The sequence below is a fragment of the Podospora anserina genome, chromosome 3, assembly GCF_000226545.1.
Source record: "Podospora anserina S mat+ genomic DNA chromosome 3, supercontig 2".
NCBI classification, from domain to species: Eukaryota; Fungi; Ascomycota; class Sordariomycetes; order Sordariales; family Podosporaceae; genus Podospora; species Podospora anserina.
The window spans coordinates 197426-212816 of NW_001914856.1; the positions used below are offsets into that span (position 1 = coordinate 197426).

Consider the following 15391-nt stretch of genomic DNA (forward strand, 5'->3'; position numbering starts at 1 on the left):
GTCTGAAGTGCCGTCTCCCGTCCCTACTGTTGGTTGAGGGTGCTGTCAAGACGGGCAAACCGCTTGAACGGGACATTGTAGATGTCGCCATCAGTGTTGAGTGGGGGGCAAGACCCAGCCGGGGGGGTTCGGACGCACCGACAATTGTAGGTAATGTGCAGACCAGTATGCATCGATCTGCTTTCTCCCCGGTACCAATGATCCAGTACCTCCAAACGTGATTCTGCAGGCTGTATTCGCCATGCCATGTACCCGTGAAAGTCGTGATAATTCCCGTGGTGTAACAATCAATATTTCCAGGCCCAGGAGATGGGTATAAAGAGGGCCGTCTCTGGTGATGATACCGAGTGGAAGAAGTGTCGATCCACAGCAGCGGCCAGTCTTGCCTCCTTTGCATCATTTGGTACGAGAGAAGCAAAAAAGACGACACCATGGCGACCGTTCTCACTCGAGGGAAGGCCCTGCCCCGAGCCACTGCACACGGAAGCGATTCTGAGAAGAAGGATTTCGATGCCTCCTCCACATCCGTCGCCTCTATTCCACCTCTAGGGGAGCCCATCGAGCGAAAGAAGCACTTCTGGCAGCGCAGCAAGCCATATGACTCGGAAGCCATCGCAACACTTCCTAGTGTCTTTGACGATCCAGAGACGGCTGAAAAATACCAACCGCCAGCAGAATGGTGATTATGCTCTTGTTGTTTTGTACTTCTTGGAAACTGACGTTATCGTTCAGGGAAAACACCCACCGCTTCGATCCCCTCGCAAGATGGACCTGGGGGGAAGAAAACAAACTGATCCGGAAGATCGATTGGCGCATCATGGTCTGGGCCTGTATCATGTTCATGGCTCTGGAGCTTGACCGTGCCAACATCGGTCAAGCCTTGACGGATAACTTCCTCCCCGAGCTAAAAATGAACACCAACGGTGAGCAAGACTTCGACAGAGACAGCGGGTTCTTTTGCTGACACTCACTCAAGACTACAACCTGGGCAATACTGTCTTCAAGCTTTCCTTCCTCTGCGCAGAATTGCCTTCTCAGCTGGTTTCGAAATGGGTCGGACCCGACCGATGGATTCCAACCCAGATGGTCTTGTGGTCCATCGTTGCTAGCGCCCAGTTCTGGCTTAGTGGTCGTACCTCTTTCCTTGTTTGCCGTGCACTGCTGGGCATGCTTCAGGGCGGCTTCATCCCCGATGTGAGAGACCTTGTCTGCTTCTGCCACTGAGTAACTGCTAACAACTCAACAGATCATCCTCTACCTGTCATACTTTTACAAGCATGCCGAGCTCACCATCCGTCTCGGTTACTTTTGGACCGCAATGAGCATTGCTGATATCCTCTCGGCACTCTTGGCTCAAGGTCTCCTGCGTATGCGTGGTGTCGAGGGTCATGCAGGCTGGAGGTGGCTGTTCCTGATCGAGGGCTTGCTGACTCTGATCATCGGTATCATGGCGTTCCTCTTGATGCCTGCCGGTCCTTGCCAGACTGCTTCCTGGTTCCGAGGCAAGGGTAAGGAAGGCTGGTTCAACGAGAGGGAGGAAGTGATCATGGTGAACCGGGTGCTGCGCGAGGATCCCAGCAAGTCGGATATGCACAACCGAGAGCGGATTACCGTCGGGTTGTTGTGGAAGAGCCTGAAGGATTATGACTTGTGGTATGTGCCAGCAGCTGCTGTCTGTCGTCAAGTACTGAAAGCTGACGTTGTGGTAGGCCACTTTATGCGCTGGGTCTCGTCTTCCAGATCCCCTTTGTGCCTGTTGGGCAGTATCTGACACTTTCCCTGAGAGGTCTGGGCTTCGATACCTTCCAGGCCAACCTCTTGACGATCCCTTACACCGTGGGCCACATGATCACCATGTTGGCGGTGGCATACGCAGCCGAAAAGTTCAGCAACCTGACAGCGCTATCTGTCACCAGTCAGATCTGGGGTCTGCCGTTCTTGATCTTCTTCAACGTTGCCGACCTTGCCAACACCAACCGCTGGGTGATCTACGCCGTGACGACACTGCTGCTGTCGTTCCCGAACCCCCATCCTATCCAGGTGGCGTGGAATTCTCGAAACGCGAACTCGGTTCGGTCTCGTACCATCTCGGCTGCCGTGTACAACATGGCGGTTCAGACGTCGGGCATCATCTCCTCGAATATCTACCGAGAGGATGATCGAGCGTCGCTGTATAAGCGTGGTAACCGACAGCTACTCGCGATTCTGTGCATGAACATTGTTGTATATGCGTTGGTGAAGGTGTACTATGTATGGAAGAACAAGTCGAGGGATAAGAAGTGGGCTGCCATGACGGAGGAGCAGAGACTCGATTATCTGGCCACCACGAAGGATGAGGGCAACAAGAGGTTGGACTTTAGATTCGAGCACTAGATGGTCTTGATCAGCGCATGCATGAACTAGCAGAGAGGCGACTCACTCACTCACTCACTCACTGCATGAGTTCAAGAGACCCATCTCTATCATAGTCTTGGGGATCATACACTCAAAATAATGAACATTATGACATTTTGCGATTCTGGAATGTAGTGTGAGAGTGTAATAGAACAAACTTGTGAATGCCGATCAAGCAGTCTATAAGGCAGGAAATCTCATCCCTCAACCAATACGAAGTTAATATGAGATCCGGAGCTGTCGTGCAATGTGAGCACTGACCATCAGCTTCCCCAGAAAATATCTCGCTCCACGTGACGTCACAAAAGTTTGCTACCCCTGCACTTGTGCCCCCGCTGGCGGGGTTGAAACAGCGTCGATTGAGACCAGCTTCAACAGCTGAACCACGTGCAAATTCATCAGTGAGTGAGCAAGTTGCAGCTATCACCCTCCTGGCTCAGCTGTACTCACATGAATAAGCACCATCACCTCCTCCTCCGAGGCGCCTCATCCTTAACCGTCTCCCTCTGCAAAAGAAGTGGACCAACCCACCTCCCACCAGCAAGACCGTTGTTCCCATCCTCCGGAGCCGGCGGGACGACAACCGCCGCCGCCATAGTATCCAATTTTTTCTCCCGGCATCATCACTCAACCTTGACCTCACCTCACCACCACCTCCCCAAAACCGCCAGAATGTCCACCACCACCCCCTCCCCAGTCGACCTAATCGAACAATCCAAACGCCTCGCCGCCTTCCAATCCGTCACCGCCCACCTCGTCCCCTTCCCATCCCGCACCCGCATCGGCATCGGCTCCGGCTCAACAGTAATCTACGTAGTAGAAGCAATCACCACCCTTGTCCCCCCCGCCACCCTCTCCACAATGACCTTCTACCCAACCGGCGCCCAATCCGAACAGCTCATCGAATCCGCCGGTCTCAACCTCCAGTACATCAACAAGCTCCCCCCCGGCACCCTCCTAGACGTCTGCTTCGACGGCGCAGACGAAGTAGACCCCAACCTCAACCTGATCAAAGGAGGCGGCGCCTGCCTCTGGCAGGAAAAAATCGTCGCCAGCAGCAGCAAGAAGTTTGTTTGCGTGGCGGACTTCAGGAAGATGAGCCCTGCGTTGGGGACGATGTGGAAAAAGGGGATTCCGATCGAGGTGCTGCCTTTGGCGGCGAACAGGGTTTTGGGAGAGCTGGAGAGGATGGGGAGTTTGGGGCCGAAGGTTAGGCCGGGTTTGCCGGGGAAGGCGGGGGCGGTGGTGACGGATAATGGGATGTGGATTGTTGATGCGCCGTTTAGGCCGCTCAGGGTGGAGGGGACGAGTGACAAGGAGAAGGGGGAGTGGCAGATTGATGAGCTGGCTGATGCGTTGATCAAGATTCCGGGGGTGGCGGAGATTGGGTTGTTTTATGGGAAGAATGGGAATCAGGCGGGGGAGGGGGGCGCGCAGAAGCCGGTGGAGGCGTATTTTGGGATGGAGGATGGGAGTGTGAAGGTGTTGAGTGCTTGAGGAGATTGGAAAAGGGAAGGGGGGGGGGGGTACACAAAAGGGGTGTTGGGGTGGGTAGGGACAGAGGTAGAGTATAGATTTGGAATGATATTGACTCCAGAGACAGGTTAAGAATCTTTGACAGCACGCATCCTGTTGCATGTATAAACACACAAAGCAAAACTATTAGTCAACATCGTGAGGGGAATCCTCTGCATCGAGGATGTGAGAGTGTGCGGGCAGGCAAATGATGCCCATACATCTCTCTGTGTTGAGTGCCGGCATGGCATCTGCCGGCAGTCTTCAAGTCATAGTCTTACCATTTACCTACAATGTTCTTCACAGGAAGCCGTGGCTCTTTCTCAACAGCAAAACCAGCGCGTAAAAGTTGGCCTTGATCCAGTTGAAGGGTAAAGACACAGTCTACCAGTCTCGGCCACGAAAAGAATTCCCTGCGGAAGGGGGGTGACATCATCTCAGTCTTACTCAGGCGTCACAACATGATATTGGATAACGAGGACATGTTACCCAAGCCGGGATGACATCCCCCCAACCAGCCAGCATTCTTGACCGGCCCGAGATCTTAGCTTTACCAGTGTACTGGTTCAAGAGACAAACTCAAGATCCAGATCGCTATCAACGGAGTGACCCACAGAAGGAGCGCCTTTGATCATCCCACCGGTACGAAGCTGAAGAAGAACACGAAAGAAATCTGCGGGATGGGAACCGTTCAACAGACAATCGGGTTCACGGACGCCACAACATCGGATTGCTCGGGAGGGATGATGAAAGAAAGTTATCTAGCGCAGGCGGCCAGCAAAGTGGCTTGCGCAACACCAAATTATGGGAAGATTGATGCATCTACCGACGTGAAGCCACCACCGATCGGGAATCCGAAATTTGTGTTTGGTTTGGGGGCGTTAACACCGATAACAGGCAGCCGCGATACACTTTCTCGGGTCGGTACGGTGTGGCAAGCAAGCGGCGAAAGCTTCCGAGTCTACCTCATCCTGGTGATACCTACCCAGCAGAAGATAGATAGGCAGCTGATTTTGCAATTATCATCAGCTTGTGATAGCCTTCGTGGCGAAATAGCCACGGCGCTGTATCCGACCAACAAATCCCTCCATGAGCCAAGCCGCACACAAAACTCTCGGGGGCGGAAGCAGCAAGCGCCGAGTCCGTCTCGGGCGGGAGTGATGGAACCTCGGGCTGCAACTCGGCGTCTCACCACACACTATTTGTCCCCTCCCCCCCCTACCCCCCACCACCACCAAGCGAAACAATGAGTTTCGTCGATCGAGGTCTGTCCCGGAAGGGTCATTATTGGGCAAAGAGAGACTGTCCATCATCATCATCGGCCCGGGAGCCAGTCACCAGTTCTGCTACCGCCTTGAACATTAATAAGCTTGTCCTCTTTCGGGCTTTCACAGACAACAACAAGATAAACTGTGCCACCTCCTTCCCTCCGTCTCCGCCTCCGCGTTTCGTCAGACGTGAGAGCGTCGTGCAACGAGGCTTCTTAGCTGAGGGTGCGTGCCCCGGATTGGCGCTGCAGAACATGGAAAACTTGAGTTATTTCTGGATTACATACTGAAGAGTGAGCGTCACCGGTTGATCGGCCTTGGTTCGGGGGCCATGCCAATCCGGGCGGGAGAGGAACCACAGCAACACGGCTCGGTGCCAAGGATCTACATGCGTGATCATATCCCAATTCCGCCCAAGCAGAGAGGTGAGACTTGGTCACCGTGATTTAATGTAAAAATGCAAATGACCCAGCGCCGGGTGAGGAGCGCGTCGCGTCGATTTTTGTGTGTGCTTGTGTAATGCATCGGCACCTACCCATAGGCCCGATGGCCAGCCAAGACCTCAGGCGATTGGGTGGTCGGTGGTGATGAGGACGGGATTCGAGAGGACCGCCGGGGAAGCCGGATTGGACGGGAAGGATGGTGAGTCAAAGGGACAAGCCGCACCACCTCCGTCTGAGAAGCACAAAGAACTGATCTTGCTGCTGCTGATCCCGGCATTTCAGAAATGTCCCTAGAGACACGGAGTTGTATGGGTTAAATGGAGGTTAGATACAACTTGTAGCTATAAATGGACAACGACATTTTAGCCTGTGATTGCTCTGCTGATGGCTGCTGGTTGCTGGCTGCGGACGGGCGGAGGAGGGCGGAGGACCTAGGGCGGAGAAGACGCTGAGGTTTGAGGTTGAGAGGGAGACAGACACAGGAGAGGAGAGAAGAAGCGGCCGGTGAAGGAGGGGTTGCTTTGGGAATCGTGAAGGGGCCATCAGCTCCACCGCCACGGAAGTGACTTCCATGTCACTGGGTGCGCGGCGGATCCATTTTGCTTCCGATTGCGTCGTGTGTCCTCCCGTCGGTCTGCCTGTTCCCCAGGGAGCTCTTCGTTTTCTCCCGCCGTTTGTTGTTTGGCTGCCATTGCTGCGTTTGCATCCGGGGTTTGGAGTGTTGATTTTGGCCAAGTCTGGCTGGGTAGGTTCGATAAGCGTTATCTGGCACAAAAAAAAAAAACCAAAAAAAAAAAGAAGGAGGCAGGAAATGCCCAAAGTGTCCTCTGACACCAAACACACGGTGGTGCCGGGGTCGGATTGACTGGCGGCCGAAGCGCCCGAGCAAAATTGGGAAATGGCTTGGCTCGGAAATCCGGGATATGTGGAACTGCACTCCGGCGAACGCGACACCGATTGTCGATTGTGCCTTAGCTCCCTCCAAGACCAGATCCCGTCTCATAAATCGCTCGTTCAACTAATCAGAAATCCACTGCAGTGTAAAACCTGCATGTTCTGTTTTCTCACCGATGGATAGGCAGCATTGTCGCCGAGTGCTGTGAAGCAAAAGAAGAAGCAGAAAAAGAAGAAGAGGTGATGAGGCCGGGCGGCGCAGCAGCCTCGAGCCACCTCAAACACGGGTGACGGGTCATTGCCCGATCATGCTTCGGGACACGTTAGGGCAGAAAAGGGGGCCACCGTCTTCTTCTCGTCGCGCAACGGAATGCCAATAACCTACCTGGAAGCTGAAGAGTATGGAAGAGGGCCCGCCGCGTGGTGGAAGTGACTCGTTGGACAAGGCAAAAACAAAAAACGCCCGCTCATCAAAAGGTACGGCCGGAGGTGCGAGTGACTCCTCCCCTGCTCCACCGCGGGGGCCTGGAACTGAAAAGCAACCGTCCCGCATGCAAGCCGGGAGCCAAATGACGGGAAATCGCCGTGGCACCTGGGAGGTGAGGTGGGCGATGGAGGAGGTGGAAGGGGGGGGAGAGGTACGAAGGTTAAGGTATGACTGGGGCTCCGGCACACAGCCCAGAGTCGGAGCACAGCGCCCAGCCGACCGTCGCAACCTCCATCGTAGGCATCGCTGGTGTCGCAAGCTGGCAGACGCCTCTTCCCCTGCGCACGGCGCGTGCATTGGCAGCTTTTTTTGTTCTTGATGGAACTTCACACACAAGTCTCTCGGAAGATAGATAAGATGGAGTGGGCAAGGTAGAATAGTTTTCCTGCCAGGTAGGTAGTAGCATCATGGGCGGCGGGTGGTCTACCGATCAGCGGCTGGTTTGAGCCGGATTTGCTTTGGCTGAGGCATCTCGGTGTCTCGGTGGGAGAGCCTGGGCAATCCGGGGCTGTTTAACTCCTGTTCTGTTCTATCTTCAACAGTGCCATCAAAGATTGTATAGTTTTGGATAGAGCTATATCAGGATGGCGTGGCTAGGTATGATAAAGTCGAGCCATCAAACGGAGATTTAGCGGAGATGACGAGTGCGAGACAAGATCGGGATCGTTTTCCTCACTGCCGGGGCCGGCTTGCTTTGTGTCGCGGCGCTGACAGTGGCGGCGGGCGCTGTTTGTCGCTGGACTGAGGGGCTGCTGGTAGCGACTGCGTCTCTGGCAGGCCCCACAGACCCCCGGCACCATCAGCCGATCCGCCCGCTCGATTGTGACCCACTTACCAGAGCGCTGCCGCCGCCTCCCTTCCCTCGCTTCCTGAGCTTCCAAAGTCCGTCCGAGCCTTTTTACCCCATCGCCCCCCGTCATTCCGTCCTTCCTGGCCTCGCCCTCTCTCCTCTTCCTTTTCCCACTCGAACCTGACCACAGCTCACCTCATCGCCGCCGACGACGACGACATTACAGGCCGGTCCACTGTTCTGATTCTGTCTCCTGTGGCTCCCGGCGCACCTCCGGACTCTTGTTTTTTCCTGCTCCGGCTTTCTCGGACTTGGATCGGACCACAGACAGACCACACAACAGAAAAGTAAGGTTTTGCTTCATCATCGCCAACATCGTCAACATCAACTTCTTCACCATCTTCGCCGTCCCCCACCCCACACACCACACACAGCAGCCTCTCTCAGCAACTCTCAGCAATGGCGTCGGTCGTGCGATCGACAGCCCTCCGGGCCGGTGGTGCCTGTGTGCGCTGCCGGAAGGGCAAGACCAAGTGTGTCTACGAAAACGGCAGAGCACCATGCAAAAACTGCGCCAAGGGAATGCACGAATGCTATCTCCCCTCTGAGTCCATGGCCCATGGTGGTCATGGAGTATCGCCAGCCCGGATGCAGCACCGCATCCGGGAGTCTTTGCCCAGCGAACGGGTGGTTTCAAGCAGCGCTGTTGATCGCCAGGTACCGGCCGGTCCCAGTTCCAGCGTGTCGCGTCACGCCTCCGCGGCGCATGAAAAGTACGTTTTGCTATCTTATCTCTCTCACACAATTCCCTTTCTTCTGCCTGGCCAGACAGAAAGACAGACAGACATACATCATCTTTGTTTGCGTGTGTGTCTTTTCTTTTCTTTTTTTTTTTTTTTCTTTGGGCTGGGTCCGGACGCATCCGTTTCGAGCGCGTTCTTTTTTGGGCGGCTCCGGATGTCTCAACCCGCCCCGGTTTGCTGTTTTCTAGCGTTGCCTTCTCGGAGTGGGATGGGTTTCGCCCCATTTTTTCCGCCCGGCCCTCATTTCCCAAATCAATTTTTTCGCCTGTCCCGTCTCACCCACCCTCGGGCGCATGGGCCCTCTTCCTGCCCCTCAGGCAAACGGAGCCCTCCCAGTGGATGGGCTCCCCGGCTCCACAGAGACCGGATCACCATACCGACCGAGTTCCCATACGGGATCAAGTGTGTCATCGGCCCGGAGACTGACATAATGTCGTTAAACAACAGACTTACACCCGAGCTCATGACGGAATGCGAGCGAGTCATCAGCAAGACCCTACCGGCCTGTGTTGCCTTCCACAAGCCGACCTTTTTGGTGGCGCTCAAGAATGCCTCGATGGAGCCGACCATGGTCAACGCGCTATTGACCACAGCTGCGCGGTAAGCAGACGCATCCACCGTTCTGATTGGTCCCTTTCCCTCTAACACGTCTTGTCAGGCACTCCCCCGCCATGATTCGCCGGTATGGCGGACACGGTAGCAGCAGCACTGCGGCCGAGCACTTTGCCAGCAAGACCATCAACCTGGTGATGCAGAATCTGGACACGCCTAGCCTTGCTGATATCCAGTCCGTCTGCCTCCTGATTCTGCACGAATGGGGTTGCCGCAATGCTGTTCGCGCCTACACTTATCTCGGCCTTGCAGCTCGCATGGCGCAGATGTACAGGCTTGTCCACCACCACAACTCTACCAATGAGCCGGATCAGTTTCAGATGGAGGAGTCTTTCCGTCGCACACTTTGGCTCATCTACATCCTGGATTGCTTCTTGACCAGCAGCCCAGGACGCCATCCAGCACTGACCCACCTTGATGTCCAAGATGTTTCACTGCCCTGTCTCGACATGAATTACAACTTTACGAGTCCTGTACATGTTCGCACCCTCAGCGGCGCCCCCCCAGCGGGCTTGAAGGATTCCTCTGCCCAACTCAGCGAGGTGGGCGAGTTTGGTCATATTGTCTTGGCCACCAAGGCCTGGCGCCAAGTCGTCGAGATGATGACCACCACGACGTTGGCCACCTTTTCCGATGAGAGGTGTGTGCAGCTTGAGCAAGACATTGAGGTCCTCAGACAGTCCCTTCCCATGCACTTTGCCGACAAGCCCAACAACATCAACCTCCACATCACCATGGGCAGCGGCTACACGTATGCCTTTATCCACTGCCTCTTGAACTGCGGCACCATCTTTGTCAACCGCAGACGCATGCTTCAGGTGGTCACGGACGAGAACTTTAGCATCGACTTGTGGCGTGGATCTTCGCACACTCACGTCCAGACTGTTGACAAGATCTTTGCGGCTTCTCACAGCATCATCCACTCGCTGTTGGCCCTGGAAACCGGAGCTGACAAGGACAGCATCCTGTGCTTCCCTCTGTTTATGCTCTTTGCCGCCTTCACCGCCGGCTCAACCGTCGCATACCTTACACTGAAGGGACTGGCCCCCGCCAACTCGAGCGAGTCCGCATTCAACATAGTGAGGGACAGTGTTCGCATGTGCCAGGACGGAGCCGAATCCTGGCCCCTGGTCATCCCCTGGCAGCGCCACCTCTCGGTCATGTCTAAGGTCCTTCGCGACGTGAAGAGCGCGCCACGCGACAAGGCCCGCGAAGACAGCAAGAAGCGGGCCCTCTCACCATCTGTCAAGGACGACAATGTCAGCCAAACCGACACGAATCCGGACGCGATGGACTATGAACAACCCGATGTGTCCGCTGCTGGCCCTCAAGCTGTCCCTACCACCGAGGGTCGGGCAAGCGAGCCCCCGGTACCCCGTAAGACCGGCATCACCACTATCAATGGTGGGCCTGTTGCCGTTTCCACACCCGCCGACAGCCCGCCACCACCAGTACCAGTCGTCGCCAAGGTTGACTCCCCCTCCCCAGCCTCACCAGGCTCAGCTCTCGGTGGTGTCCAATCGTCTAGTACCGGTCCCGATGTTCCCGACGTGGACATGACGGCGCTGGAGTTGTGCGCAGCGTTTGAGAGGCAGTTGCTCGAGCTGGATGACTTGGCCGCTTTCATGGGGGGCGGAGTGTGAGTGTTGATTCCACTTTCTCCCTTCTTGGGAGTTGATCCCAAGCTAATCAAGGCAAACAGTGGGAATGCGCCGAGCTAGATGTTCTTGAAGGAAGCGCATACAGTGAGGAAGAGAAGAAGAAGGATCCGACCTTTCCCTCACTAAGCACGGTTTTCTGTAAACTATTTCTTTGTTGCGTCGTTCTGTACAATACTTGGCTTTTTATTTTTTGGCTCTTTTATAAGGGACACCTCGTCCTTCTAGGGAGGGTTTCTGTTCTTGTGTGGCTGGGATAATTGATGACGGGAGGGGTTGGTGTTGGGGGAAATGGATGGGGTGGGCTGTTTTTGCAAGGAGTTTTGTGCGATGGAGGGATACCACCCAAGCGGTTCATGTTATGGTTCACGGCCGGTTTTACAGGCCATGGGGGAAGGCAAAAGTGTCTGGATGGGGATACTTTTTTTGTCAAATGTTATAGGAGGCAGCGTGTGCTCTACCTAATCTACCTATCTTGCCTGTATGGCTTGTGTCAACTTATCTTCCAAGGTGCCTGGTTTCTCTGCGTGGTTTCTCTGCGTGGTTTCTCTGCGTGGTTGTGATGAATCTCGGTGTCTTGATAGGATCCATGGTCCCGGAAAAGAGCACCGGTTGCGCATGACTCGGGACCAAGTTCGGACGACGGTTCTAGGTGACGTTTACGGAAGGCTTTGATTCATGTGATTCCAATGCCGTTGATCGGCTGCCGTTTTTTGTTTGGTTCCAACTGTGTGGTGGGTAGTGTGTTGATGCTGTGCAGCATCAGAATTCGCTCAGGTGCTTGCGTTGGATTGGTGAGCGGAGGGTAATACTGCGTTAGTGTATGCAGTTTCAGGATCGGGGATTATGTGAGGGGAATACTGGGGGAGCGATGTCGGTTTTTTTTTGGATTCTTTTCCCTTTCCCTTGCCCGGGGGGGGGGGGGTTGTATGTCTTGGTGAGGTCGTCTGCTCTTTTTTCTTGGAGGGGAGAGGTGATGGCTTGTTTACTTTGGTAGATATCACGGTTGAGGTTGGGGTTGTTGAGGGAGTCAACCACGGTTGAACGTCTGGTGAGTGTGCTTGACGACTGACTGCATTTTCAGTTCTGATGTGCACCAGCGGGCGGATCTACAGTAAATGCTGGAGGTGATTTGAGCACTTACGGTTTGTCAGCTTGGCGCCTTCCTGCATCATCACCAACGTTACCGCCACCACGCCTTCCCAACCAACGACATCATCACCCCTTCGCTCGGCACCGGGCCCTCATTGAATTTTACGACCAACACTTAACCTAGCTTGACACCCACCTAGGTGTCAACCCTCCACGCCAATATCCCTAACTACCCAACATCAATTTCCCTAGCCATCCTCAACATGACCACCCCCACCCTCAGCTACCTCACCACCCGCCTCCCAAGCCTCCTCCCAAAATCAACCCACCTCTCCGACATCCCCAACCCATTCCGTCTATTAGCCTCCCTCGACAGACAGAACTGGGCTTTTTTCTCGGTGGCGTTCTTTGCTTGGGTGAGTTAACACCATCACCGCAAAATGGGATCTCACTAATAGTGAACCACCAATAAGACATGGGACGCCTTCGACTTTTTTACTGTTTCTCTCACCCTTCCCGACCTTGCCAAGTCTTTTGGTCGGTCACGAACGGAGATAACGTGGGGGATTACACTGGTACTGATGTTCAGGACGGTGGGGGCGGTGGCGTTTGGGGTTGTGGGGGATCGGTATGGGAGGAGGTGGGGGTTTGTGGTTAATAATGGGTTGTTTGTTGTTTTGGAGTTGGTGAGTTATTTCTTTTTTTGACCGGGGGAGGTGGTTTTGGGATGGGAGGCAGCGGGGAGGGATCAAATGGAATGGTATAGAAGGGAGGTGGTTGTTGTTTGGTTTGGGGGTGGCAGGAGTGGGGGAAGGGGATTGGAGTGTCTGGACGGGGTGTGGGCCAGGATGTTGAAGTACGCCCAGCGCGATTTCTCGGGTACCAAAGGCATCATCATGTTCCGCAACATGTATAGCCTTATTCGATCATGGCTGGTGGATTTTGGGAATGAGCATTTCATGTTTTGACTCCCAAGAGTTCACACACCTGGATGGACTTTGGAAGTGGGCTGGGGTTGCCATTCCTAAGCAGAAGAAGATTGCAACTCGCCGCTAGATTTACAGCCGCGTTGGCCGAGAGCTCTTCCCATCCGTCATCTCGCCGTGGGCCAACGTTGTCAAACTGGGATAAGACATTCGCCAACCGCAACAGTTTACCCTTCTACTACCTCAAGCAGATATTTACCATAATGGCAAAGGCAGGGGGAGTTGTTCCTGCGCGTGCGAACGGGAACTCGTCTGCTCCCCTCGGCCCAAGAGATGTATCTCGAAATGACCCGGGGAGAAGCCGGAAAGGCTCGAGGCCAGGAGTCGGATGCAGCGGAGGCAGGGCCGGAGCCCTGGTTCTTAAGCAAACACTACGTGATGGGAACGGGCCCTGGTTCTTAAGCAAACACTACGTGATGGGAACGGGCCCTGGTGTCTCTATATGGCACGTTGCATAGCCGGGGATTGAGATTCTGGATCCCACGCCGAAGATAGTCGCGCAACCAGCGCTTCGAAACGGGGGGTGTTCGCAAAGTTGAGATGATGTCATATTCAAGGGTCCAAGTGGATAGGTCAGATTCAGGGATCAGAAACAAGCTCTTCCTTCCCGCGCGGATCTTATCTCTTGGCGATTTGACCCCTGGATCCCTGTTTTGGACTTTTTATCTTGGCTCTCTTCCTTCAACCACGGTCCCATTGAGTCTTTATTCAACTTGTTCTTTTCACCGGCTAACATGTACTACCTTCTAGGCAACCGGCTTTTGCCAAACCTACTCCCAATTCCTCGCCTGCCGCGCCCTTTTTGGGATAGCAATGGGCGGCCTGTATGGCAATGCAGCTGCCACCGCCCTTGAAGATCTCCCACCGATCGCCCGCGGGTTGATGTCTGGTCTTCTCCAGCAAGGCTACGCTTTTGGCTATCTCCTCTCCACCGCCTTCTCCCGCGCCTTGGTTGACACCACTCCCTATGGTTGGCGCCCATTATTCTGGTTTGGAGCTTGTCCTCCTGTTCTCATTATTGGTTTGCGGTTGTTGCTGCCAGAGACGAGAACATACCAAAAGTTAAAGATGGAGCGAGAGCTCAAACACCAGCAGCAGCAAGATGAGGAGGAGGGTTCCGGCCAGGAGGGGGGAACTGGAACGCGCAAAAAGGGGGTGACGCATGTGTTTTGGGAGCAGGGGAAGCAAGTCATGAGAAAGGAATGGTTGTTGCTCACGTACATGGTGTTGCTAATGGCAGGGTTCAACTTTATGAGTCATGGCTCGCAGGACTTGTATCCTGTGCTGCTTGACACGCAGTTTTTGTTTTCGAGGGATCAGGGGACGACTGTTCAGGTTATTGCCAATGTCGGGGCTATGCTCGGGGGCACGACGGTTGGGTTTATGAGTCAGTTTGCGGGCAGGAGACTGAGTATCTTGGTGATGTGTGTTTTGGGAGGCGCGCTGTTGTATCCGTATACTGCGACTGATGTCGCCAATCAGGGATGGGAGAGGATTGCTGCGGCGGCGTTTTGGGAGCAGTTTGCTGTTCAGGGGGCTTGGGGTGTCATACCCGCTCATTTGATGGAGTTGTCTCCTGCGAAATTCCGGACTTTTGTTGTTGGTACGTCGTATCAGCTGGGTAATCTGGTTAGCTCGGCGTCGAGCACGATTGAGAGCACGATTGGGGAGAGGTTTCCACTGCCTCCGGAGACGACACCCGACGGGACAGTGGTTGGACAGAGATGCGAGTATGGGAAGGTCATCTGCATCTTCATGGGTTGCGTCTATGCGTATGTGGTGGTGCTGACGCTGCTGGGGCCGGAATGTCTTGGCAGGAGGTTTGACCGGCGTGATAGTGAGGCTTTGGAGGACACTGGGGTAGTATTTGGGGAGGATCATGAACAGGGTTTTGAGATCTTTCAAGGTGCACAGGGAGAAAGGGAGAAACGTGATCGGAAGGGTGAAGAGGCGGTATGACGAAGAAGATTGTGACGAAGGGACACGCGCGATGAGTACCTACATCCTAATGACAAACTTTCAGTTCAGTTCCAGGTTACTTAGGCGTGGAGGCGTTGACACGTCTAATGGCTTCAACGGCGGCAAACTTGAGAACGCCACACACCTGTCACTGACATCGTGACTGTTTGTGGTCATATGGACCCCGCGCCACACGTCTAACCTTTTCTTCCACTCTTCCCGGCATGTAAACTTTATCTCTTTGCACTCAAATCTGTCCCGCTGCCACTAAACCGAAACCTCACCCTGCACCCTTCCGAGAATCAGCCACAAGATGATCACAATGGGCACGATGTTGCGGTTGCGCAAACCCTTATCGTCTTTCTTTCTGATACTACTCATATCGACTCTCGCACTTGCCTTACCCGCAGAAGCATCACCGCCGATCCACGACACAAAACCTGCAAGCACATCTGCCCGGCGTCAGACGATTGGCTGTCCGGGATTCCAC

The 15391-nt window shown here is 54.5% G+C and overlaps 5 protein-coding genes across 5 annotated transcripts; all 5 read left to right on the top strand.

Moving 5' to 3' along the window:
* Positions 1-431: 431 nt before the first annotated feature.
* PODANS_3_2450 (uncharacterized protein) lies at positions 432-2373 on the top strand (the record flags this gene model as incomplete). The annotated part of the gene is made up of 5 exons (XM_001908975.1): positions 432-679; positions 733-923; positions 977-1194; positions 1247-1653; positions 1710-2373. The coding sequence occupies 5 exons, from the start codon at positions 432-434 to the stop codon at positions 2371-2373; spliced, it is 1728 nt and encodes a 575-aa protein (XP_001909010.1).
* Positions 2374-2844: 471 nt separating this feature from the next.
* Positions 2845-3891, top strand: PODANS_3_2460 (uncharacterized protein; the record flags this gene model as incomplete). The annotated part of the gene is made up of 1 exon (XM_001908976.1): positions 2845-3891. The coding sequence occupies one exon, from the start codon at positions 2845-2847 to the stop codon at positions 3889-3891; it is 1047 nt and encodes a 348-aa protein (XP_001909011.1).
* A 3896-nt stretch (positions 3892-7787) lies between these two features.
* PODANS_3_2470 (uncharacterized protein) lies at positions 7788-10927 on the top strand (the record flags this gene model as incomplete). The annotated part of the gene is made up of 5 exons (XM_001908977.1): positions 7788-7823; positions 7895-7916; positions 8144-9194; positions 9253-10845; positions 10909-10927. Coding segments are annotated over 5 exons (2721 nt in total), but the record flags the coding sequence as incomplete, so codon positions are not given.
* Positions 10928-12219: 1292 nt separating this feature from the next.
* PODANS_3_2480 (uncharacterized protein) lies at positions 12220-12663 on the top strand (the record flags this gene model as incomplete). Its single annotated transcript, XM_001908978.1, has 2 exons — positions 12220-12372; positions 12430-12663. The coding sequence occupies 2 exons, from the start codon at positions 12220-12222 to the stop codon at positions 12661-12663; spliced, it is 387 nt and encodes a 128-aa protein (XP_001909013.1).
* A 1029-nt stretch (positions 12664-13692) lies between these two features.
* PODANS_3_2490 (uncharacterized protein) lies at positions 13693-14901 on the top strand (the record flags this gene model as incomplete). The annotated part of the gene is made up of 1 exon (XM_001908979.1): positions 13693-14901. A coding segment is annotated over one exon (1209 nt), but the record flags the coding sequence as incomplete, so codon positions are not given.
* Between the last annotated feature and the right edge of the window lie 490 nt (positions 14902-15391).